The following is a 27,306-nucleotide window of genomic DNA, read 5'->3' as shown; positions in this document are numbered from 1 at the left end:
ATATACTACCTGTCTCCTCTAGTTCCTGCTTTCTATTATCATTGAGAGGATCAAATGAGATAATTTTATTAAAGATTTTTTTAATCCTTATAGAAATGGCAGTCATTCCATTCATTATATTGACAGCATGACAGCATGTTGCCTCAGCTCCTTAGAGGAAAGAAATTGTTTCCTCTTAGATGTTCATCTTAAAGGGACGATCAGTGAAATGTATGTTCAGAATTTTAAAAACAAACTTTTACAGGTGGCTTAAAGGAAGGAAAAAGTAATTACTTCTCCTAAATCCTGAATTTAAATCGCTTCAAGATTTCCACTCTTATGCATGCAATAGAAAATCTATAGTATATACTATAACTTCTGATGGTGACAGTGGGAATGCACACCCTTTTCCTTCTGAAAATGTTTAAGGTATAATGTCCCAGGATCTCCTCTAATGTGGCCATTTATCAGTCACAATAGGTTAGTAGGTGGAGGGTGGCTATAAGAGACCCAGGAACAATGAAGTACAAGCAGCACTTGCTTAGTTAGAAGAATTCTTTTAAATTAAAAACAGAGAGCTTGTGAGGCTCCTGTATCCTGGACTTTCACAGCTTAGAGAATGACCACACCTGTCCTCAGCTTGAAGGAGCTTAGAGACAGAACATCTAGAAAGCAACTTGTGAATATTTATTTGTGACTAGTTTGTTTTCCCATCTTGTGCTACGTATTGATAATATCTCCCATGTAAAATACAAGCAACAGTCTTTAAATGTTTATTCTTCTGACACCTTACTGCAAAATAAACAGATCCTGTTCCATCAGGACTCTTGAAATCACATTCCTTTTTCAATTTTCTGGTACAGTATGAAGTAAGATTTTTCCCACAGAAATAAACTCAGCTTTGTGTCATCCATTACTCATAAATATGGGAGACTTGAGTCATACATTGCCAAAAACAGTTCCTAGAGACTGATTAGATACCAAAGACAAATATTCCATACAAAATATGTTAGAGCACCTTTATTTATGTATACATATGTAACATAACACCCTGCTAGCCCATTATTTGTCTAGGCTGCTACTAAGTAAAAGGTGAAGTTTTGTTTTTTTTTTTTTTTTTTAAATAAAGCAAAACTTATTCATTAGGAGCATAAAATAAAATCACTAATGGCATAGTGTTTGCATGCATGAAGGAATTCATGGATTTTCTCCTGGTTTTCTAGCACATATACTTACCTCAACTTTTTTTGTTGTTGTTAAAATAAAGAGCCTTTTTTTCTGACTACATTTTAATAACTTTCATAAATGTGAAATGGAATGGGTCTGAATACAGGCAGCAAGCAATATTTTAATTCTAAGACCAAAATTTTCTTCTCTAAAAATGAATCTTTTCAATTTCCAAATACAATTCTCAAAATCTTGCTAAAAGCAGCAGCAACATGGAACATACTGGATCTTAAAAAGGAATCTTGTTGAAGCTTATTTATGCCATCACACAAGTTCATGCTACTAATTATCCTATTTACTAAGGAAAAAGGTCTTCTCACTAGCTCACAGTTGAATAATTAGAAGAAAAAGTGGAAATTGGTGACAATTTAGTGTTTATGCCATCTGCTGCTGTTCTGAGTTACTGGCAGTAGTTTTGACAGAGCCCTGAAGTCGGCAGGGGAATAACAGTTTTAAATCTTATGGAAGTTTAGGATTATCCTCTAATTTGACTTCTGTTATGGGGATATGTGTAATCATGGGATCTCAAACACCAGTCAGTGGATTTGTCACACGGCTTAAGAAAAGGTAGGCTTTTGATAATTTCTCATAGACAGCAAAAAAGAATGGACTATCCAGCTTCACTTCCAAGGGAACACCTGGACTCTGCTTTTCTTGTTCTTCCTGACTCTCTTTCAGTTCAAAAAGAACTGTATTCATCACCTATAAGACAGCAACACACATATTTCATTTTACTCTAGAGATAAAGAATATTTACCACTTTTGGTTGCATTCCCCCAGAGTAGAATCCATCCCAATTAACAAAAGAATTGGAAGTAGAGGTACAAAAACCATCTAATTAACCACCACCCAGCCTCCTGTGTGGCCTGTCCCTGTTAGAATGTAAGCTCCCTGAGGGCAGGTATTGTTTGACTTTTGTAATTGTATCTCTGGTCTAGTGCAGTGCCAGGTATAGAGTACCTAGTACAGAGTAGGTGCTTAATAAGTGCTTTGTCATTCATGTCTAGTGCTGGGCCAAGTAGAATACCTAGTATAGAGTAAGTGCTTAATGAGTGTTTTGTCATTCATTCACTGTTTTAAGCATGAAGCACCTTGTGCATAGAAGACGTTTTTTCAGAGCCATATTTTCTTTACCTTCCAGTACAGTGCTGCCCATTAAATGTGTTCACATGAATCATTTGCTCTGTGTGTGTGTGTATGTGTGTGTGTGCACATGCACACTTGTAGGCACATGAATCTGAAAGTAGATACAATAGAGTTCTAGTCTATGGTTGAACTAAGTGCTGTGATCCCTTGTATCTCTCAAATTCTGTGTTGATGTAAATGTCTGCCTAGATTGTGCTGATGTGAATATTTTTGCACATAAAGAGTAGAGAAAGCATATCAAGAAAGATTAATCAGAGGCAAAGGCAGGCTGGACAAGACAGAGGAAATAGCAACAAGAGGAGTAGGAAGTGGAGAAGTTGGACCCTGGCTACCCCTTTTGTGCCATGTTCCAGGCAGAGGCTTTCTTCCTTCTTTCTTCTCCAGACAGACACACCTCTGCTTCCCTTGTCTCCTCCCCTCACTTCTCTCTGCATCCCAGTTTCCATATTTTACTCTCATTGGGCATCTCCATGAACCCATCTGCTGATGACTAAGGGCAGAATGGACAAAGAGGGTGGCCTGAACAGACTAAAAATTGCCGTACCTTTCCAACTTTGAGGTTTACACTACTTATTTTGCTCAGCTTTGCCTCCTCTCCAAGCAGTTTAGGCAGTTTGGTATAAGTAAGCAGTTTCTGCAGGTCATAGGTGCTCTCTTGTAGCAGCTTTGGCAGGGTCAAATGGATCTTCCTAAAAGGAGATTGAAAAGGTAGAGGAATTGTCAAATCTTATTTCCAAGATCAATCTAAAACTCAGGACATGAAGAATCACCCAGAGAGCCCAAAAACAATGAAGATGCTAATTAGTGAGCCCCCAGAGAGCCACTTCAGGACAATCAAAGTTTTTTATGCTCTGAAGAACAGAATATATTCTGGAATATGTTTTAAATTACCCTCCTGTGTTCTTAAGAGGCAAATTGAAATCTTTCATGTTTTACTAGTTACATATTCATTATATCCTCAAGTCCCACAGCATACCATCTCAGCTGGGCTGAGAGACATGTGAGAGACGAATGAATGAGGCACAAAGAACACTACAGGGAACTCTGAAAAATACAGTGACCAAATATGTCTTCAGAAGACTGTGAGTAGAAGTGATGATCTAGAGGTATAAAACAAGGCACACATCTTTAAGTCAGATAGATGGGTTGATTTCTTTGTATCTGTTTTCAGGAGTTATCTTGGGGCAAGTTAGGGGGAAGCCAATGTGATATACCTTATGCATTTTAACCCTCAGGAGATTGGAAATAAGGGCATATTTTCTTAATTATAATTTTGGTTGGCAGTCTTCAAATATTTGTGCTCTAAAGATTAAAGAAGTCATAAAATCTTTTTTAAAAGAAAAATGTCACTAGGAAAACCAATATTTTGTACAAGGAAAAAGATGAATCCAGTGTAATAACTTCATATAAGTACCAGCCTAAGTAAGCACTCATCTCTTGAAACCAGAACCATTATCAGCATATTGTTTTATGTCATGATTTTTCAAGGTCATCAATATCTTTCTTGCTGATAGTTTCACTGCGCACAGTAATGTTGACAGATGGAGCAGTCTACTTCTTTTATAAGAAACTTCTCTTAAAAAGGATAGATATTTGGACCATGATTTCCATGTTAGACTTTTAACTCTAATCGATTCTTAACATGGAGAGCTGTTAGCACCACAGTTACCAGTAAATAAAATTGGATTTTTTTTTTAATTGTCTCAATATCTCAGAAGACTTTCAATTTAAAAAAATGAGCAAGATGAGGTCATTCTAATAGCCAAACACAAGTTAAAACTTTAATTATGTATGAAGAAAATTAAGTTAAAATGAGCCTAAATATGTGATAAAATTAATATATACTGATTATATATAAATAGTAAAACAAATTGACCTTTAAAAAGAAAGAACCATGTTATTAAAAATGAGAAAGTTGAAAGAACATTAAGACTCATACCGAAAGCAAAAACTCTGGAAGAATATAGCTGATAGTTCTATTAATGGAAAACTAAGATGTTCAGTGTACTACTTCTAACCTTTGACATTAAGTAGGACAAATGCCTAGCTACCAAAATGTCCTTCTAGTGCTTTTGATAGGGGGATGTAGTCTGTTTATACTGAGCCCTGCCTTTCAGAGAGAGCAGGGGAAACGAAAGCAGTTAGAATGGAATTTAGAATAGAATATTGAATAGTAGTAAGCAAAGGGGGTCCTGACAACCAAGACATTCTGTCCACCCCTGTGCTGATTCTGACCTCATTTACTCATGACTGACATATTCAGAGGTGATTGGTGTCTGCTATTATATAGATTGGAACACTTGTTAAGGCTGCAACTTTATTTGTCTATCTCGGGATAAAATCCCATAGACCCTAACTTCCCCAGTTCATTTAGAATCAGCCTGAAAAATTCTGGGTAAGACTGGGCATTCTTACATGAACCACGTCATCTCTCAGAACCAGAATCAATATGTAGACCCAGAGGTTGATGAAGCAGTCAGGGTGTATGTATCCTTTGATATGCTTTGTTCACTAGAATTGTTTATATATTATCGATAAACTCCATTGTTGGATCAACTGAGTATAAAGCTGTCTCAAATCTGACTGGCAAACTGAATCAGAATGAACTAGCACTCTGACATTCTTACTGAGGCTAAACTGATGTTTCTGCCATAATAGGAGAAGGTAGTGAATTAGTATCAGAGTAGCTAAATGGTCAGGCACAAGCAGAGCCATCCCAAGGGTTCCATGTAAAATGTAATCAGTTAGCCACCCTCTGATTCAGACCTCTGGAAAATTCTACAGTGCTCCAGAAGAGTACCACATCAAACCTCCTTTTCCTCCTAGAGAGAACTACAATTTGCTGGGACCACCCTGCACCACCCTGATTTTCCTCTTGTAGCCTTTTAGACTGGGAACTGGCCTGGCTTGGAAACAGACACTATGCCCCCATCTTCACCTATACTGCCTTTGGAAAACACTCTACCATGTGTAGTTCCCCAAAGCAACTGATTCTAGCTTTAGGGTGACCCTGTGGATATCCTGGGATATAGACAGGTGAACCCACGCTATGGATATTGGAACAATGGAGATTATATCTATATATAGATATATGTACACACACACACACACACACACACACACACACACATATATACAGAGAGAGAGAGAGAATATATGTATATATCCACATAATGAGTCAAGTCATACCTGGAGGACAAATGTTTTTTCCAACTTGAAAAGTCCTGACTCAAAATAAAATCCTCGATTTTCTCTAGGTCAGCATCTTGAGGCTTAATCAGTAGGATGAAGGCATTCTCATTAAATGGTATTTGAATGATAGAGAAATTGTTGCTGATGTCATTTCCATACTGGAATATACCTGTCCCTGAAAGCATTGGCACGGATATGCTGGTGGTGGTGTTTATCCAGAACACCTGAGGCTCTGCCAACAGAGAGATTCCCTTTATTGCTCCTGAAAATCAAAGAATAAATGAGAAAAAAGCATCAACAACAGGCCTTAGTAGCTCTTGGAAAGGATACAACAACCACAAAAATCCATACACTGACAGTTCTACTTTTGTGAAGGAAGAGTTGACAATGGAAAGAAATTGGAAAAATGGAAGGGAAGGGAGATAATGGGAGAGAGTCGAAGAAAGTAAGGAAAGGGGAGGGGGGGTGGGAGCAAGGAGAGGAAGGAAGAAGAGAGATAAAAATACAAAATAAGACAATCGTCTGTTCCAAGAAACTTAAAGTTAATAGAATGAGATAATCTTTATAGGGATGTAGTAGGGAAGAATGGAGACCATCAAAAATACCAACCATCTCTCCTAATATTACTCCCTTTTCCTCCTCCTGAAAATAGTTGTATTTTCAACACATGGAACTCAGATTCCTTTACAAGTCCCTTTACCATTAAAAAGTAAAAAATACAGCTTGTGGCAAAGTCTGTAAAAATAACCTCTAGTCCTGATTCTTGAAAGATGGTAGTCCTTCCTTAATTGTTATTTCTTATAGCACAGTAGTATTGCATCTCAGTTGTATACCCCAGCAGGTTCAGCCATTCACCAATTAGTAAGCATCTCCACAATTTTAAGTTCTTTGCCACCACACAAAGCTACTATAAATATTTTAGAACATATGTTTCTTTTTCCTTTATCATATTGAGAAACAGACCTAGTATTGGTACTGCTGGGTCAAAGGGCAATTTAATAACTCTTTAGGCATAATCTCAGATTGGTCTCCAAAATGGTTGGATCAGTTCACAATTTCAACAATGAATTAGTGTCCCAATTTTTCCACAGCCCCTCCAACATTTGTCTCTTTCCCTTCAGTCATTCTAGACAATCTGTTAGATGTAAAATGATTTCTCAAAGTTTTAAAAATTTGTATTTCTTTTAAAACTATTTAGAGCATTTTTTCAAATGACTATAAATTGTTTTCATTTCTTCTTTGGAAAAGTGCCTTCATTGTTCTTTGAAGATCAGAAAGCCTCATCCTGGTCCTTCATTGGATAGTTAAAGGGAAAAAGGGCTTAGGTTATAATCCCTTAGGTTATATTTAACCATGTGTAGGGAGGGGAAAAGAGGATTCCAAAATTTTTCTCTATTTCCCTCCCCTACTCTTCAGACTTCAGCTAATTACCATTTAGATTGTGAGCCTTTGCCTCCAGACTTTTTCATTAGAGGGTGAAGGGAAGAGCCCCTCTCAAAACTTCCAGTGAAGGAGGGGACCCAGGCCAGCTCTTCATTTTCCATCTAGCTGCTCTTCTTTAGACTTCCACCATACTCCAGCATGTTACTTTCCTCCCCTCCCACCTTTTCAGCTTCATTTTGAGGTCTTCTACCATAAAATTGTAAGTTCCTTGAGGACAGGAATTATCTTTCTTTTTCCTTTGTATCCCCAACCTGCTTGCTATAATGTATGGACTTAATAACTGTATTGATTGACCAACTAACTGAACCTTAAAGAAATAGGCAAGGTGATGGAAGTTGTCTTTATATAGATTAATTTCTGGGAAAAATCAGTGACTATATTATCTTTCCAGGCCCACTTCAGGACCTACCTCCTCCAGGAAATCTTCCCAGACTAGAAAGTCTAATCCTCTATGTCTATCCCTGATGGTTAATTGGTAAGTTTATCTCCACAGATTCTAAGACAGAAGTTCCATGATAGTTTTTAAGAAAGGAAGATAGGCCTGAGGAATAGTCAACCCAGATTTAGGGACAAGGGTGCTATGGAATACGAACAGAGCTGGTTTTAAAAGAAACAGCACTGTATGATGGAAAGATTACTCAAGTAAGAGTTGTAGGACCCCAATCTGAGACTCTTGCAGGACCCCAAGCAGACACCCTAACTCTGTCCTTGACTAATGTCATGTGTAACCTCAAAAAAAATAACAATTTCTTTAAGCTTCAGTTTCCTCATCTGTTAAATGAAGGATATGGACTATGTGATCTTCAAGATCTCTTTCAGCTCTAGAGCAATTATTTTGATGTAGTATAGTTTGAAGGAAAGTGGACTAGGACCAGGGTTCAAATCCTTCCTCTGATGTCTAAAAATCTTTGTATAAGTTTCCATTATTGTAAAATGACTAAATAGCCTTGGAAGTTCCTTTTAGTTACTGTCTAAGATGTTAAGTCTGACCGAATCTATTATGTAAGAGCACAGTGTTCAAAATGAAAATCCCTCAGAAAAAGAAAGTAGAAAGAGATCACTTCTGAGAGGGAGCAATGAACCTAGTGGACCTATATGGTTGTTGTAGATTGAAGCTGATTCATGGAATCATAAGATTTAGAGCTAGTAGAAACTCTTGAAGATTACCCAATCCATTCTCCCTTCCTCTTATAGAAGAAACTGAGGTCTTAAAACACTGTGATTTGCTCAAGGTAACAATATAAATAATTGATGTGCATGCAAATAAATATGAAATACAATGTACATTTTGGGAAAGGAAACTGCCAGGATCTGGGGAAATCAGGAAAGGTAGAGGAAATTACTCTAATTGAGTTTTAAAAGTATACTAGGAATTCTAAGAGATGGAGGTAAAGAGAAAGTGCATTACAGGTATTATGGGTGACAGCCTATACAAAGATACAAAGGGAGGAGATAGCATGTTATATGGAGGGAACAGCATAATTTACAGCAACTCGCTTCTGAAAGGAAAGAGTGTGTGCCAATGACCATTCAGAGTTTTTGATGACTTAATTTCTTGCCCTGACAACACAATTCTATTCAGTCTCTTCCTTTTCTCTGTGTCTACCAAAATAATAATAATAAAAAACTGTTTTCAGAAATTGCTCATATGTGACAGGAGTCCTATCACCTTTTCTGATTTCTTTCTCTGTCCACCCCCTCACCCTCTATTCCACTAGAAGCAAGACCACTGTTTCAGGGAACAAAGTTGGGTAAATCTTACAAGGTTAAGTCAACTGATGTCATGGAAACTGTCGGGTCATTCACCTGTGTCCCAGAACTAGCTGGAATAACTGATCAAAGGGCAGGATGAATCTTTCCAGACTTTAAAACTGAAGCTTCTAGTAGTTGGAAACATTCAATCCTTTTGAAAGAATATTTGCATATGCTTGGACTTTATTATTTTTTTTTCATTCTCAGATAAACCATCTGCATTACAGAAGAGTCCTGATTTAATGAGACCTTAAACCTGAGAATGATCTCTTGGCCTGTCTGTGCCTTAAAAGTGGTCTTGACTTTCCCATTAAGTCCCTATATTTAGGCATCAGCAAGTATTCTTTGACCCATCAGGCAGAGTTCATAAGACAGGTCTGGAAGTGTTCATAAACAATTCACATAAATCCTCTTGTCCCAACATGATAGACAGTTTCCCCAAGAGCATATGAGGCATTCTCTGCTCTGATTATTTAGGAAGACTACCTTCCAATACCATGAAATGAATGATACTTGGTATTATTTACCAATGTCCAAAGGGAAGTACCAAAGATCCAAAATCTGAGCTGTTTCCCCATAAGATTTGGGCATTGCCATAACCATTAAAATAATCTTTTATTTGACCAGTGTGTGTATATATTTTATTTACTTTTGGAGGATCTAAGTGGGTTTTTGTTGTTTGGTTTTCTTAGCATTTCTAAATTGGAGAATTCTATAAAACAGCAGATTTACCGCTTGCTTCCTGATGGAATGATCCAGTTTGAAATTCAATGAGGAATTGGAGAACAAATGAATCTATAATAATTAATATCAGGGTTATGGTTTTTTTGTAATGACAAAGAACTAGAAACAAAATTGATGTCCATTAATTCTGGAATTGCTAAACAACTTCTGATTTATGAAAGTAATGGAATATTATTGGGCTTTGTAAGAAATGATGAGCATAATGAATATGATGGATTTAGAGAAATCTGAGAAGATTTATATGACTGACCCAAAGGGAAGTAAGCTAAATCAGAAAAACAATATATACGATGAATGCAGCAATATCAGTGGAAAGATTAGGGAAAAAATGAAAGAAACTGAATATTAGGTAATTATAATAAAATTGGCTCTAGAGAAAAGAAGAGAAAACATAATATCTTGTCCTTTCTATTCCATCCTGTCAAACAGGGTTGATGCTTAGCTTGCCTGAGAGCCCTGGTTTCCTAGGGGTGGCAGTGGGTAAGATAATTTTGGAAATGAAGATGACACACAAATTAATTTTTAAAAAGCAATCCAAAGACAAGGGGGAAAGAGAGAAATTGGCATGGCTATTCTAGCATGATATAAACTCCTCTCTGCCAAGCATAGAGTTAAGTAGGCAAGGGAGTGGGAGGTGGAAGAGTATTACCTGATTTTGCTTGGCTTAAGGCAGCAATTGGGGAAAAAAAAAAAAAAAAAAAAAAAAGCTTAAAATCACATATTGCCTCTGCACCCAAGGAGGTGTCCTTACCTTGGAAGTGTGTGTAAGTAGTAAAGAGCAGTGTGGTGTCTGAGCTAATCCCAGTCAGCCGAGTCTTCCTTGTCCATCCCGTGACAGCCCCAACAAACATGTCAATTTTCTTTGCAGCAAGGTCTGGGTCGGTGGCCAGATTCAGAGAGCGGGAATAGATGGCATTGGCAAAGGGAGACAAGCCCTGCACAAATGACTGCTGTAGCCGCAGGTCAGGGGAGGTAAACAGGCCCACCATTGTGGTCAGGAGCAGACTGGAACTGCCCTTCTTTTCTTGGGCTAATAGCAGGCTCTGGACAGCCTTCAAGGCAGACAGGACCTTGTTCCCATCTAGTTTAGAGGTACAGCTCTTGTCTTGTGAAGAGACACCCAGAAATGTCTGGAGATTACTGGCTGTGGGGTCCACAGAACCCAAGTAGAAGGAAGAAAGGGTCCCAAAGAGACCAAAAGGGGACAAGAGAAGTGCTCCATTGGCTGAGGTCATCATCTCCCTCAGCATCTTGTACATGCGGAAACCCACCAAGTTCAGCAGTAACCCCACTTCAATTGACCTCGTCTTGTCCTCTGAATCTAGAGTTTGGCCAAAAGATACCAACTGGTCTTTCAGGGTTATCTCATCCAAAGGGGACGTCTTCGCTTGTATTGGGACAGGAGTGAAGGTCTGTTCTTCAAGGGTCTCTTCCTTCACTTCATTCAGCTCATCACAGCTACTTTGGTTATAGGTGAGGAGGTAGAATGGGTGCACATACACCCGCTCGCTGACCACCAGGGTAGTCCAGACCAACAGGACGGTAGTGACTCTCAGTAACATCCTGAAGTAGATGCTATCAACAAGTACAATTCCTGCTGTTCCTGAAATGACATTTTTGGAAAGGGGTAAAGAAGATTGATTATCATTTGTCTGCAATAGAACGGATTCTTTGAGAGTATCCCAGTGTAGCATAATGGAAAGAGTGAATTAGGAGTCAAAAAAAAAACACTGAGTTCACATTCTGGCTGTTTTATATTGACTAATTGTGTGGCTTCAGGTAAGTAAGACCTTAATTTCTTAAGGTCTCATTTTCCTCATCTGCAAATGAGGGAACAAGAGTAGATCCCTTCCACCTCCAATCCTGTGGTTTAAACCCTTGCCTCTGTGGATGATTATTCTATGTTACAGGAATGCAGAGAAAAAGAAGAGGGTGGCTTAAGGCTGGACCATTTGTCCTTGGTAGAGCTAAGAGCAGAACTGCAAGAGTTTCCTCACAGAATAGCCAAGTACCAATCAATCAGATCAATATCTACTGAATACTATTATGTGTTCGGTATGATGGCAAGCATGGTGGAAGAAAACAAAAACCTAATCTCTGTCTCCAAGACATTTATAATAAAGCAGGGAAGGCAGTCATTGAAGGATTGCTTGGAAAAGAAGGCATAGTTGTGGGGTTTTGTGATAAAGGTCTAGATTGTATTTCTCAAATCCCATAAATGATGTAAGAACACAATCAAGGTTAAGCCTCCCTACATTATTCTATGGAATGTAGATGTTGATGGATTCCTACAGCAAAAATAGAACCTATAGGATCAAAAAGGACTTTGCATTCTTCCCATGAATGATAGAACTATATTGATCCATTCCAGAAAGTATAATTTACCTGTCTTGGATTCCCAGAGAGGAAATGCCATTACCTGCCCCTGGTAATGGCTTCTAATATTTAACAACTCTTCCTGTGAAGGAAGATTATTTTGATATTATGTTAATATTAAGTTCTGGAATTATGTTGATATTAAGTTCCAGAATTAATTTATGTTGATACTATGTTGATAATATTTTCTGGAATTGAGAATGCGCAAAGTAGATATAGCTACCTAAGGCACAACATTAAATTCTAGGGGGTAGGGATGAAGATAAGGAGAAAATTGAGGGAAAGAAGACTGCTAAAAAGTCAGTAAAAAGAACCACACTTAAAAAAAAATTTGCTTTTAATAAAAATCTCCATCTTCCAAGAGTTGATGAAAAGTGAAATGTACTGTGTACAAACTAACAGCAATATTGTAAGATTGATCACCTACAAATGACTTAAGCTATTCTCAGCAATACAATGATCCAAGACAACTATGAAGGATTTATGATGGAAAATGCTAGCCATCCCCAGGAAAAGAAATGATGGTATCTGAATACAGATTAAACTTTTTTTTGCTTTATTTTTCTAGAGTTTTGTTTTTTGGTCTGTGTTTTCTTTTATAACACGACTAATATAGAAATGTAAGGCATGACAACACATGTATACACATGTATATAATGTATATCAAATTACTTGTCTTCTCAGGGGGGCTGGGGAAAGGAAGGGAGAGAATCTGGAACTCAAAATTTTAAAAATGAAGGTTAAAAATTGTTTTTGCATGTAACTGGTGAAAAATAAAATGCTAAATAATAAAAGCCAATATCTTAATGTTAAGAAATTTTCCCTGTCCCTAGCATATTGGTATTCATTTGGGGATATCTTTGTGTGAACTGGGTAGAATGGTGGCTCAAAGCCTACAATAGATAGGAGCTCACAGAAGATGTAGCAATTTTCAAACCAAGCTTATGATATAAAAATCCATTTTCCAGCTCATCCTATAAAAGAGCAACAATTCCTATCTATCTATCTATCTGTACCTATCCTATCTATATAGGTGTATATATATATATATATATATATATATATATATATATATATATGCTTTGTAAAAGTACTTTCAACAGCCTTGCACAGTAAGTAATGCAAGCTTTATTATTCTCATTTTGGACATGAAGAAACAGGATCAAAGAAATTAAGCCATTTGTTTGAGATTAAACAGCTAGCTAATAAGTGTTTGAGGCCAGATTTGAATTCAGAGAGAATAAGCATTTCTATAAAGTCTACTATATGTCAAGAGCTAAAAATTATAATTTTTTGGCAAATTATCTCATTTGATCTTTATAACAACCTTGTGATTAGTGCTATTATTATCCCCATTTTGCAGCTGAGGAAACTGAGGTAAACAGATTAAGTGATTTGCTTGAGATCATACAGCTAGTAAGTTCAGGTTTGAATTTAGGTCTTTGTGACTCTAGGCCCAGCTCCCTATCCTCTCCATCATAGGATCCCAAGATCCTTAACCCGAGCTGGAAAAAATCTTAAATGCTATTTAATTCAACCCTCTCATTTTATGGGTGAGGAAAGGGAAACCAAATTGAACAAGGTCACACAACTGAGACAGCAAAAGATCAGAGGCAGGATTTGAATTAAAGTCTTCTGACTCCAAAAGTAACACCCCTTTTTGCTCTAAGTCCAGTTCTCATTCCACTACAAAATACTAATGAAAACTCATCTTCTCTAAGAAGCCAACAGCTGTCCATTATTAATATACATATATATACATATATGTATGTATATATACCCCAATTTCTTTTTGTAAAATTGGGTGGGCTACTTTAGTATATGTATAATTTCAAAATGATTAAATTCTTTACAACCTTTCATTTTAACTACTTGCCATCGCCAAAAAACATCATTTTATGGTTCACTGTGAACTTTAGATTTTTTTCTACTGCCCTTGCCACATGGCCAGTGATTCCTGTCTTGTATTTATACACTTGTATGTTCTGTATTACTTTGCTTTCATCTTACGCATCACAGAGCTGGGCACTATGATTTGTCATTATGAAGAATCTTACTTGTTTCTGATCATGCCTCCAATTTCCCAAAACTTGAGAATCTATTCATCTGGACATGATCTAAAGTCTAAAGAAAAATTTCTTCCCCATTCTCATTTCACTGCACTGCTCCCCCAACCACTGTTTCAGCTTATACATTCTGATTATACCTACAATTTTTACTAAACATAAATAAGTGGGGAGGTATAATTGGGGAGGCATCCTAGTTTAGTAGATAGGTTGGTCATGTAGTGAAGAACTCCTTCTAATAGATGCTATTTGACACTGGGCAAATCACTTATAGTCTCCTTGCCCAGGACAATATTCTAAATTTGTGTTAAAGAACCACATCATTTAGAAGATTTTTCTACACCAGAAGTTTCCAGCACCACAAAATTACAGATTTAGATTTAAAACAAAATAACATAATGAAGAAGGGAAATAGGAAATATCCTCTGAACCACTCCAGGCAAAGCCTAATTTGCCAACTGATTTCTCATTTAAATGAGTCAGCAGTAAAACCTTTGGGAATCAATTGCTCAAAGAGCTCTCTGTAGTTATGGATCTGTAGGCAGGGTATGAGTCTGCTTAATCCAGATAAGATAGAAATGCACTCCCTTCTCCCAGACTCAGCCCAGTGCAGTTTATGGCTACTCTCTTAGACTAAACAATTTCACGGATCATTTTCAAACTAGAGATTGTCTTTCCCCTTTAATTGTAGTCTTTTGGCTTTGCTCCCCTTCCCCCAACTCTCACCCCATCTCCAGCAAGCCTATGTTTCTAGGTAGGATGCATCTGGTGTTTTGAAAATGAATGATGATTCCATCTGTTGCAGATCTCACAGTCCTTCCCTCATCTTCCCTCTTCTTTCCCATTTGACTCTCCCCCTCATTTTAACTCCTTTCTTCAATTGCACCTACCTCCTTCACTCCCTTCCTCCCTTTCTCCCCTGCCCTTGCTTTTTCTCTCGCTCTTGCTCTCTCTCTCTCTCTCTCTCTCTTTTTGTCTTGTCTCTCTCTTCTTCTGTTTCTTTGTCTGTCTCTTCCTCTCTGTCTCTGTACCTCTCTCTGTGTGTCTCTCTCTCTCTTTCTCTGTCTCTGGGGGTATTTCTTTTTTACCTTCTGTTATTTGGGTCTCCAAGACATTGCAGCCAGGATAAAACCAGCACAAAATCATAGGCAAGTTGGCTTCAAAATACTCTTTGGAGGGAACTTAAGAAAATGATCTTGGAGAAAATAGGAGAGTGCCGTGCCGAGCTATGTCTGCCATGCCCATGCTGATGACCTTTACTCCCTCCATTATATAGCACAAAGCTTTTCTGGTGAGGTTTCATCTTCAATCCCCTGGGAGATCTGAGCTCTTTTGTCCCTTCTCAAAAAGGCTCATCAGTCATAGGAATTGAGGATCTGTCCAGGCTTCCACATTTTCATTACATGCTCATTCTGCTGCCCACCATCAATCATAACACTGGCTGCCTCCTCTTTGACTTGAGGCCATTCTGACTGCAGGACACAAACCTGCTTCTTTCTCTCCATCTAGAATTTTGGGTCCAGAAGTAGAGAGGACTAATTTATCATAAAACCATTATTGTCTCGTTCTTGGGATTTTATGAGGGAGTAGGAACTCTTTGTAAAACAAAACAAAAAAAAAATAGGGTGGAAAAACAACCAAAAACCTCTTTTGGGGGTAGGAAAACTACAGTCAAAGGAAATTAATAAGATGTTGGATAATTTCTTTCTGTTGCCTCAGCCTCCTGCTGCCAGAAGTTCCTTACAAAGCAGCTTGTTCCTGGGTCATTGTGTTCCCAATTTGATTTCCCCCAGAAGAGCTGCCCTCTATTGCTATGCAATGTTATTGTTATTTTCCAGCTCTGTCCCCCTCTCTCTTAATCTTTCTGTCCGCAACATGCTGTCAAGATCACTTACAGAAAGCTGAGAGGCTAAGAAAGGGAAGAGTTCCCAGGAACTCCAGGCTTACCTCTTGTTCCAGTTCTCAGGGACTCAAGCTGGCTCTTCCATCAAATACTCTAAGACACCTTTATCCAGCCTGGGAAAACAGCAGCTATATTTATACTGGAGGACAGTGGATAGAAACCATTCCCAAGCCTCCCTGTAGTCTGGCCAGCAGGTGGGATGACATCACTCAAACTGAAGAGGGTGAGAGGGGGGCGGGGCTGATTAAATAAAATCCAAACATGTGGATGCAAGTGTCTTTTATCACAAAAGCTTCCAAACCAATGCACACTTACTGAGATGAACATCATGGCTTGGTACAGGCTCAAGTTACATATTTACTCAAGTAGACTGGAACCAGGGCCCCAGTCTTCATATTGACACATGAAAGTGTCTGTGCATGTATGTGTGACTGATAAGAGCTCTCCTATGTGACTCCTTTCTCAGATTTCCCTGGAAATATATTTTTTTATTTTTAATACACATTGTTTAATGAATTATGTTGGGAGAGAAAAATCAGAGCAAAAGGGAAAAACCATGGGAGAGATAAAAAACAAAGAAAAGAAGTTTACATAGCGTGTGTTGATTTATATTCAGTCTCCTTAGTTCTTTCTCTGGATGCACATGGCATTTTCTGTCGAAAGTCTATTGGGATTGCTTTCAATCACTGAATCACTGAGAAGAACCAAGTCTTTCATAGTTGACATTGCACATTCTTACTGTTATTGTAGACAATATTCCTGGTTCTGCTTGTTTTGCTCAGCATCAGTTCATGTAAATCATTCTAGGCCTTTCTGTAATCAGCTTGTTCATAATTTTTTAATAGAACAATAATATTCCATTACCTTCATGGACCATAACTTGTTCAACCATTCCCCAATTGATGGGCATCCACTCCTTTTCCAATTCTTTGCTACTTGGAAATATGGGGCAGCAGTCCAAGGGGAAAAAGCCCTGAAGTGAGAGTCATGATCCTGGGATTTGACTCCCTATGTTTATTTAAGAGCAAAAAGGAACCTCAAAGGCAATGAAATCCAACCTTCATATCTTATGGCCAAGGAAATTGTTGAGGATCATATAGCTAGTGAGTGTCTTAGATCACATTTGAACCCAGGCCTTCCTGCCTCCAATCTTATGCTCTATATTGCACCACATAGCTTCTCTATAAACTCCTTTCCCATGTCAATATCCAATGTCTAAAATTTAAAATCCAAAAATTGTGTGGCTGAGAAGTGAGGTAGCCAGAGTAGAACTGTGGTCATAGGTAAGGAAAGAGGTAAATTCTCTTATAGAGGACCCTTTGGTTGGGCAGCAAAGTGACAAAGTAGATAAAGTAGTTAAAACCCGGAGTCAGAAAGAACAAAGTTCAAGTCAGGCTTCAGATACCTACCAGGTGTGTGATTTTGAGCACTTAAGCCTATTTGCTTCTGTTTCCTTATTTGTAAAATGAGCTGAAGAAGAAAAGGGCAAACTACCCAATATCTTTGCCAAGAAAACCCCAAATGGGGTCACCAAGAATTGGATGCAATCAAAAGATCTAATAATCTCTAAATCAAAGAAATCTACATCAAAGATCTCTAAATCATGAAGCCTCCACTTTGGTTCTCTTCTTTCCAGAACTCATATTCTCATCTCTGGAACTCTGGGTTCTGACATGTGAGTTTTCACCATATCGTTTCTGGAACCAGGCTACCACGACATTCCTTGTCTGCTTCAACTATGTAAGTACCTTCAGTGGCCCCCAGGTCCTCCTTTTCAACTTCAGTTCCCCTTTATGGAGGGTTATGCTGGAGCCAGCTCACCACTGCTAAATTTTCAGTATAGGAGTTTACAGGGCAAAAATCAGGGATTGATCTATTGTTTTGTTGATTGTCCAAACTTAAGAACTCATTGGAGAAAATGTTAATAATGCAGATTAAACAATAGAATATTGCACATACTTTTTTTTTTGGGGGGGGGGGGATTGTTAAATATTTACTAGCACACTCTAGCATAAATGTTATCTTTTATTATAATGTAGGCTCCTTAAGAGAGCAGAAATTATTTTGATTACTCATATTTCTATTTACAATATTTTGCACAGTACCTGGCACATTTAATATGTGCTTTTTCATTTATTCATTCACTAAATTAGTGGGAAGATTTGTCCAAAAGATGCAAAATTAAAAGCAACTAAAGATGAGAAATGCTACATATGATGTCAATAAGTGGGTTTTTACATATTAATAACATGATGATAAGAGAGTTTATTATTAGGAATGGGGAATTATATCAGGAAATAACTATAATTTTTTAAAAACAAAAAACAGGAGTAATTTTTTGAAGCTGTGTCCTTCATTTACTCTCTAATAATCCCAGTTTCTCTGAATAAACATCTATGACCTTAAATAGCATTCTAGTCATGATTTCTTTTTTTAAAAAAATCAAATTACTATCCAAGGAATCCTTGGATCAAATTGACATTATGTGAGGAATGCAAAGATTGTTATTTCTGCTTTAGGAAAACAATTGACATAATTACATATTAAAAACAAAAATGTCCCAAACCATATGATTGTTATAGATAAAAAAAAAAAAAAAAAAGCCTTTAACAAGAGTTGAATACTCATTTCTTTTAAAAGCCCTACAAAGTACAGGTATAGTAGCACTATTTTAAAAATATTTTTAAAAATTATCTTTCTAAAACCAAAAATTCAGCATCATAAGTAATTTGGAAACACTGGGACCTTTTCCAACAAATAGAGAAGCAAAGCAAAGAGATCCATTCTCAGACTATTATTTTATATAATTTTGGAAATACTAGCAACAGCAGTAAGACAAAAGAAAGAAATTAAAGACATAAAGATAGGTAAAGAGGAGACTCAATTATACTTTTGCTTATGATATGATAATATGCTTAGAATATCCTAGAAAATTATCAGATACTTTGAGAAAAATAATAGATTTGGAAAAGCAATAGATTACAAAATAAACCCTCAAAAATCAAATACATTTCTACATAATAATAGCAAAATTCAAAAAGCTGTAACAGAAAGGGAAATCCATTCTAAATAATTACAAAATTATCAATCAATCAAAGAACACAAAAGAATAACATAACTATAGGAATATTTAGTGTTCATTGCTGGGTTCTGTCAATATAATAAGAATGGCAATATTGTCAAAGTTAATTTATACTTTCAATACTCTATCTGTCTGTCAGTCTGTCAGAGTAATATTTTATAAGACATATTAAAATATCAACTATATTAATTTAGAAAAACAAAAGAAGAGAAGGGGCAAACCTACGTCCCATGGAACTCCCTTGCGGGTTTGAACTAATTTAAAATGTAATTGGAAAATGTTTAATTAAAAATACATTACAACATATATAAGATTAATTTGTACTTTTCTAAGTTAATATGTGAACTGATAAGGATCTTTTTTTATTTGAGTTTGATGCCACTGTTGTAGAATATTAAGGAAAAATATGAAATTAGGAACAAAAAGGGACTAGATTTTCAGGTCTTAAAGTAGCAGTCACTAAAAAATAAATGTAGACCAATGGAACAGACTAGACAATGGAGTATCAGAAACAATAGAACTCCATAATCCAGTCAGTGTTCAATAAAGAATAAAATAAAAGTTACTTAGGAAAGAACACTAACCGAAAGTCTGCTATTAGAACTGAAAAACAGTCTATCAGAAATTCGTTTTCTTAAACCAATACCTTCCACCTTTCACAACACATTCTAAATGACCTTAACATTAAAGATCATTTTAAAAACTAGAAGAGAAGCAGATAATTTTCTTTTTATTCTTTAGGTAGGAGATTTATTTTTAATTAAACAAGGGATAATGGCAATTACAAAAGATGAACTACATTTACCCAAATGCAACAAAACCCTCACAGCAAATATTGGCATTTAACAGACTATATCATTGTAAGAGGATGTGAGCATAACAATCGTAACGTGTGGCACAGAGTGCTTTATCAATCATAGACCTCTGAGCTAAACATTCTCGTTCAACAGAAGCAATGGCCCCATGGCAAAATGACTACCAGAAGATATATTGTCAACTGATTAAAGCACTTCTTGTATGAACAGTTTGTTGCTAACTTAGAGGGAAAGCTGAGACAACAAAAGCTTGGCTCCTCTTGGAACAGAAAAAGATTGGGCAGAGATCTGGTGTATAGCACTGCATTTACTCACCTGGGCAAGATCTTGCAAATCAAAATGTTTTCACAACCACATAGGAAACAATGGTCCAAATCGCAAATAATGAGAGAAATACAAATCTAAACAACCCTGGGGTTTCACCTCATACTCTGTAAATTGGCAAAGCTGAAAATAGATAACAATGATTAATGTTGGAGGGATTATGAGAAGATAGGCACACTGGTGCATTGTTGGTGGAGTTATGAATTGATTAAACTGTTTTGGAAAGCAATTTGCAAATATGCAAATAAAATGACTAAAATATCCATTCTTTTTGACCTAGAGATTTCATTAATGGGCATATATTCCAAGGAGGTTATTGATTTAAAAAAAAGTTCCCATGTAGACCAATACATTTATAATACACTTTTTATACTAATAAAGAATTGAAAACAACATAGATGTCCATTGATTAGAAAATAACTAAATAAACTGTGCTACTTTAATGTCAAGGAACATTAGTGTGCTGTAAGAAATGATAAATGTGATGAAGACAAAGAATTATGAAAATATCTATGTGAACTAATGAAGAGTGAAGAGAGCCAAGAAGACAATATATGTAACTATAGCAATGTAAATGGAAAGAATACATAAACACAAAATCAAAATTGAATTTTGCAGAATTATAAAGAGGAAATAACTCAAAGGAAGAGAATTAAGAATACTCCTAATCTACTACCCCTTTGTGGAGGTAAAAAGTTCACAGATGTTGCATATAGCACATGTTTTTGGACTTTTAAAAAAATATTAATTGCTGTGCTGATTTTTCCCTCTTCTTTCGAATTAAAAATATATTATTTATTATATGAGATGACTCTCTGGAAGGAGGAAGCATAGGGATACTGGAAAGAGCAAAAATAATATTAAAAAAACTAAAAATGTCAAACCATTGCATATTGCATTATTTTATAGAGAGACACTCCAATAAAATTTCATTTAATGAGATGATAGTTAATGAAGCATTTTCTTAAAATTCAAAGAAGCAAAAGGAAGGATGTTCAGAAAGGGATACAGAAGAGCAGGTCAGTTTTGTTACTATTATGTTAAATATAAAAAATACCCTTAATTAATTGGATGTAATATGTATTTAACTTTATATATAATCCTTTTATTTTCTTTGCATATTGAAAAATTCATGTTGACTAGCATTGGAGGTCATAATTAAAAAGAAAAAAAGGTAAGGGGAAAAGAATCTTTTCATGGGAAAAGTTATTTGTATGCAAACAACTGAGCAAAGTTTAAAAAGTTAGGCTCTCTTGTATTACTGTTCATTGGAGACTTTGAACTTTTATCATGTAAGGTCACAATAAATTAAATTATTGAAAAATTCTTGTTCAACACTAGCCAGTTAGGTGAAACCTGAACTGTACCCTCCAGGCTTGGTACTGAATAAAAATCTGAAGAACCTAATGAAACATTCAGTTTCTTACTCCAAAAGTAGGGCAAATACCCCTAGAAGATATCTTCTTGTTGTTCAGTCACTTTTCAATTGAGTCTGACTCTTTGTGACACCATCTGGAGTTTTCTTGGCAAAGATACAGGAGTGATTTGCCATTTCCTTCTCCAGATCATTTTACAGGTAAGACTCCATGGAATATATCTCCTCTTCCACTAATTATAACATCACTAGCAAGCTCAAAAAAAGACAGTCATGGAATGAGCTTAACATCAGGCATTTTTCCGACCTCCCCAGACCCCATGCTCTTAGAATCAGGGCCATACATACCTCTGACCTACCCAGAGCTGGGATCACTGGCAATTGAAGAACAAAATAGAATGACTCAGGCCCTACTATGTAAGATGGAAGGTAAGGAGTTCCCTGGTAAGGAAATGTCTTCTCACAATGAGCTCCTCTATTGTCCTATAATTCCTAGTCTTAGAGAGTTGCCTGGAGATATTGAGAGGTTATGTGACTTTTCCAGGATTACATGGCCAGTGGGTGTCAAACATGAGACTTTGAGAATTGTGAGAAATAATTCATTTGAAGCTCTATTCCAATCAGTCTTCCTCAATGTCATATGATTCCATAGGGGAAGTGATTATAAGGTCTTAGAGCTTTGAGCTACAGATTCTAAGTTCACTGGCTTAATCATAGAAGTTAAATAGAGGCCCTCCATCCTTGTTGTTCCTTGTCATGGTAACCAAGCCCAAAGTGGCAGAGATGATTCAACTACAGGAGTCCTCCAATTTATTTTTGTACCTCTTGACTATTCTCTCTTGTCCAACAGGAGCAGATGACCATCTTGTGATTACTTAGGTCAATGGCTATGACAGCTTGTACCATCTTCTCCTACCTAACTTAAGGAGAAGCTCATCCATCTTATGTGGTGATGTCCCATGTCTTTCCCAACTCCTGGCCCCTGTTGACATATTATTTTGCTTGATTTAGCTTATGTATGATATGTCAATTGATGGAATTATTCTATATTTGGTATAGCTATTCTTGAATTTCTAGATATTTATCTAGAAATATAAAATAGGCTCCTTGAAATAGGGGTCATATTTCTAGTCACTGTGCAATACTTCCTTTGAAACACAAAAAGATGTGGGGAGGAGGGGAGTGAGAGAGGCTTCCTTGGTCACAGATGATTTTTCACTTAATCCAGTTCACTTTGATTCAATAACTACTCCATCCTAGATGCTGTGCTAAGAGCAGAGAGGATATAAATAAGATTTTAAAATAGGTATAGTCTCTGCCTTGAAACTAATGAGAAGACAACACATAAAAGTGAAGCTAAAAAGCAGGCTTGGGGAGTGGAGGGATGATAGTTCATGGAATAGAAACCAAGCAGTGCTGCTGTTGGAAAATATTCTGAACCCTCTATGAAGGAAGGCTTTGGGAGGAGTTTATTGCTGTGTAGACAAGCCTTCCATTTAGGGGAAACAAGTAACTAAGGAAATTAAGATATTAAGTATCAAAAACAAATGGGACTTGGTGTGATACAGTAGAAAGAATGCTGATCTTCCAGTAATAGAGACATGAGTATCTTTTCCCCTTACTACTACGTCAGATCACCTAGAGTTACAGGATCATACTAGTCACTAGACTTCATCATCTATAGAACAAAGAGATTGATTAGCCTAGTGCTTAATAATTGCTTATTGGCAAATACTTGGATGAGATGTTTCCTCTAGTTCTAAATATATGATGCTATGGAATGATAAGAAGGAAAGGGTGAAATCTGAGGATGACAGTTGGGTTACCCTATCCTGTTTTGTGGCATCCCCAGTATCTTCAACTTTCTGCAACAAAATTCTTTTACAATTCTTAAGAAAAAATTTATTTAAACTCAATTCAATTTTTAAAAAAATGAAAAATGAAATTCATAAAAAATGAAATACAGATAAGTGCTGTATACCCTTTAGAAAGAAATAGAAGCCATCATCTCAGAACCTGAGCTTTCTATCTGGGGGGAAGAGGGAATCAGACCATACTTGTCCTCTAGGAGCTACAAAATCCTGCTGAAAAAAATGGAAATCCAGTCTGTAATGTCACATAAAAAGCATTTGGATAACTTAATTGTGCTTCACAAGTCAATGGAAATCACAGAAAAAGTGGAAATGACAAATCCCCCCAAATTTTCAATCAAAAGAGGATGAGGAGTTGCTGAGCAAAACTACTCTGTAAATGAATACAGGCCAATTCAGGCCATTTGCTATCCCATGCAGAGGATAGAGGTGGAGTGTGAACTCTAGTCCCGGCCAGAACTTCAGGGAAGCCTATACCTAGGAGCACATACTTATTCATCACCTAAACACAGCTCTCCATGGCCCTAAGAATTTGATGTATGTGCAGACCTTATGATTTTATTTTTATTAAAGCTTTTTATTTTTCAAAACATATGCATTAAACCTTGCAAAACCTTTTGTTCCAATTCCCACCCCTCTTTTCCCACCTCCTCCCCTATATGGCAAGAATCCAATATATGTTAAACATGGTAGAAATATATGTTAAATCCAATATATGCATATATATTTATACAATTATCTTTCTGCACAAGAAAAATCAAATCAAACCGGAAAAAAAAATGAGAAAGAAAATAAAATGCAAGCAAACCACAACAAAAAGAGTGAAAGTGCTATATTATAATCTACACTCAGTTCCCACAGTCCCCTCTCTGGATGTAGATGACTCTCTTTGTGACAAGATCATGGCAACTGCAGACCTCATGATTGAGAACAAGAAGAAATTGGCTAAAAGCATGTGTTCAGCCAGAAGGAACAAGGAAAGTAACTTCCATGGCTGTTTATATACTATGGTGATTTTGCTCAATAGTCCCTACAACAAATAAATGGCTGTCTTTACTTACATCCCACCTGACCCATGTCTTTCTTATCATCATGACTGAAGCTGGGTTGGGTCTGCTGGACTCACCTGGTAATCCCACCCACATTTAAAATCTTAGTATTCAGAGCTAAAAGAAGTCTTACCATCTTTCCCCAACTTGTCTATACCTTTTGAATCAACTTTGGCAAAAGTCTAAAACCAGATCATAAGGTAGAAAGACTTACCCAGGATCCACCTGTAGTAAATATCCTAGAGTTTTAGAATACAGGTCCTCATTCCAGAGTCATCTCAGGTCACACTGTACTCCTTACTGTACTACCCCACCCTTTATTCCTCATCTCTGACTTGAAGAAAAAGTTACTCTTCTTGTTCTCCTCCAGGGACTGGTTACAGAATGCTCTCTCAGCATTGTCAGGAATGCAGTTTTAAATGTTCTCAGATCCTGGGCTTTTCCCTCAGCATTGATAATCAATACTGCCTCTTTTCTCAGAAAAGCAGAGCCATCAGTGGCCACAATGCAGATTTTGTCCATTCACACTCATTTCTTGGCCACTTGGTGTCCCTGCTGTTCAGATTCTTAGAATCTCTAAATGTTTCAAAGTAGTTACAAGGATGGCTCTTTTCAAGTAAACAAATGCCCTATTTCTTTTCTTTCCAAGTTCTTTCAAATGCAGTTTTGTTCCCAAACTCAATCCCAGTTGGGGAGCAGACTTGTAATTTTTTCAACCAAAAGTTAGTATTGTTCACATTTATTAGCATTTCACACTTTGTAGAATTTTTCTTTATAACTTCACTAGGAAATTAGACCCTTTTTTAGATTTGGAAGGGAAATTAGAAAAATGGCTCCAAACTTTTACAAATGTGAAGATCTATTTTAATGTCAAAAAAAAGAGAGAAAGTTTAGGACTCCTCCATGATAGATGTACTATTAATCTTTATTGGCTTATTTAAAAAAATGTAACCAGAAAACTGCCATGCACTCATGAATGATTTTGTAGTCTATTCACCACAACAACATCTGCATACATTCAAAAGATGGCAGTACACTTATATGTGTGTATTCTTCCTGGGAGACATGGTACTAAGAATGCTAGGCTTGCACTCAGAAAAGAATCAAACCTCCTAACACTTACTAGCTTCCTGACTGGGAAAGTCACTTAATGTCTCTATCCTGAATGTTCCAGTCTGCAAAATGGGGATGATAATATTCAGGATTGTTGTGAGGGTAGAATCAATAATGTATTTTAAATATTTTGCAAATCTTAAATTGTTACATAATCGTCAGCTTGCTTCAGAAGGAATGTTTGATGATTTATTATATAATGAATCACACTGCATTTTTTGTTGAAGCTAAATAAATAAAAGCAAAAATGAGAATGCTTTGTATACATATGGTTGTATTGATTTGGGGTGTGAGAGTGGATTCTTGGTCTACTGGTTGGGGAACTTCTGTCTCAGAAATTATGTAGGTGAATTCTTAAAATGATATAATTGCTAAGTATATTATGCATAATATAGTGACTATATATATAGTCATATATATAGTGACTATATATATACTGCACTATACTATGTATGGTATATATACTATGTATTTTATATATAATAACTATATATATATATATATATATATATATATATATAGCTGCTATATATATATATTACTATTATAGATAGTAACATTACAAGATTTGAAGTCAGAAGACTTGAATTCACATCTTGCTTCTATCACTTACTGGCTACATGATTTGGGACGAGTAATTGAATTTTTCTAGGACTCAGTTTTCTCATTTGTAAAACTGATATAATGCGATTCTATTGCAACTTTAAGCTCCCACTATGTGCTAGACAGTTTGCTGAAACTATTTGTGCTACCTACCTCATACTTTTTATGAGGATCAAATCAGATAATGTTAGAGATAAAGCAATACTGCTATATGTATTATATATATATATATACATTATATATGTATAATATTATATTCTATAATTACAAGCTAGTATTATTATTGATGAAGAAATTGAGGGAGGATTCTGGGAAGATGACTGTTAAATTTCAAGTTTTTCTGATTTTCCCCACAAAGAGAACAAATTTGCACTTCAGGGCAAACATAAACTCACGAAAAATCAAGAAGACTTGGGGCAGAACAGGAGTCCTCCTGATACAACTCAAAAAGAGCTGAGAAAGACCCAGACTAGGGATTAGCCTGTCTGATTTAGTGAGTATTTGGAGTTATAGGAAAGTGAGACTAATGCCAGGGCAATGAACTTGAGACACCAGAAAAATTTTGGAAAGGAATTTAGGAAAGGAGAGTCAGAGGAAAATATGTATTTAATTTTGGATATGAGGAGTTTAAGATATCTTTGAGACATTTATTTTGGAATATTCAATAGGCAATCAGTGATACAGAAATGAACCTCAGAACAAAGACTGGGGCTGGATATATAAATCTTTGAATCATCTGTATCAATAAAAACACTTTGTAATGTGTTTAGCATAAGCTTTTGCACTTTGTTCTTACTTTGTTTACCCCTAGCTTACTTTCACACCAGCCAGTGTGGCCTAGAGATGTATCATTGCTGTATGGCTACATTCAAATTCTCTCATAGTGTTAGAGATAACCATATTCTGGATTAATATATACCCCATTTAATCAGGATCTTAGCTCTCATGTCCCCACTAATATGTTTCCTTTTATATAAACTTAACCACTTACAATTATGAAATATTAAATTTTTTCCTGTTTTTTAAATTATTAAGTATTTATTTTTTCTCCCTCCTACATCTTCTCCCCACTGGGAAAGATAGAAAAACAGTACTCTTTTAATAAACAAAAATAATCAAGTGAAAGAAATTCCCATATAATCCATGTTTTAAAGTGTGTATCTGTTAGATCATCATATGTTAAGAAGTAGGTAGCATTTTTCTCATTGATTTCCTGGAATCATAATGCTTATTTTGGCAAGAGTTT

At 36.3% G+C, this 27,306-nt stretch overlaps 1 protein-coding gene across 3 annotated transcripts; it reads right to left on the bottom strand.

The window, feature by feature from the left end:
* Window positions 1-1,174: 1,174 nt before the first annotated feature.
* Window positions 1,175-24,718, bottom strand: AGT (angiotensinogen). 3 transcript variants are annotated; one of them, XM_031966890.1, is made up of 5 exons: window positions 24,559-24,718; window positions 10,235-11,086; window positions 5,542-5,806; window positions 2,897-3,041; window positions 1,175-1,908 (listed from the first exon to the last, which is right to left on the bottom strand). In XM_031966890.1, the coding sequence occupies exons 2-5, from the start codon at window positions 11,043-11,045 to the stop codon at window positions 1,732-1,734; spliced, it is 1,398 nt and encodes a 465-aa protein (XP_031822750.1). In that variant the 5' UTR covers window positions 11,046-11,086; window positions 24,559-24,718; the 3' UTR covers window positions 1,175-1,731. The 3 variants fall into 3 exon arrangements, with proteins under 3 accessions (XP_031822750.1, XP_003767894.2, XP_031822748.1); XM_003767846.4 differs by lacking the exon at window positions 24,559-24,718 and adding an exon at window positions 15,873-16,022; XM_031966888.1 differs by lacking the exon at window positions 24,559-24,718 and adding an exon at window positions 15,014-15,155.
* Window positions 24,719-27,306: the final 2,588 nt, after the last annotated feature.

The sequence above is a fragment of the Sarcophilus harrisii genome, chromosome 4, assembly GCF_902635505.1.
Source record: "Sarcophilus harrisii chromosome 4, mSarHar1.11, whole genome shotgun sequence".
NCBI classification, from domain to species: Eukaryota; Metazoa; Chordata; class Mammalia; order Dasyuromorphia; family Dasyuridae; genus Sarcophilus; species Sarcophilus harrisii.
This window is presented reverse-complemented; position numbering and strand designations above follow the sequence as displayed.

Coding starts and splice junctions, on each gene's coding strand:
- AGT (XM_031966888.1), bottom strand. CDS start 15,071: ATGATTTTGTGCTGGTTTTATCCTGGCTGCAATGTCTTGGAGACCCAA. Junction 11,087..15,013: donor GGAGACCCAAATAACAGAAG/GTAAAAAAGAAA, acceptor ATGTCATTTCAG/GAACAGCAGGAATTGTACTT. Junction 5,807..10,234: donor TACTTACACACACTTCCAAG/GTAAGGACACCT, acceptor TTTGATTTTCAG/GAGCAATAAAGGGAATCTCT.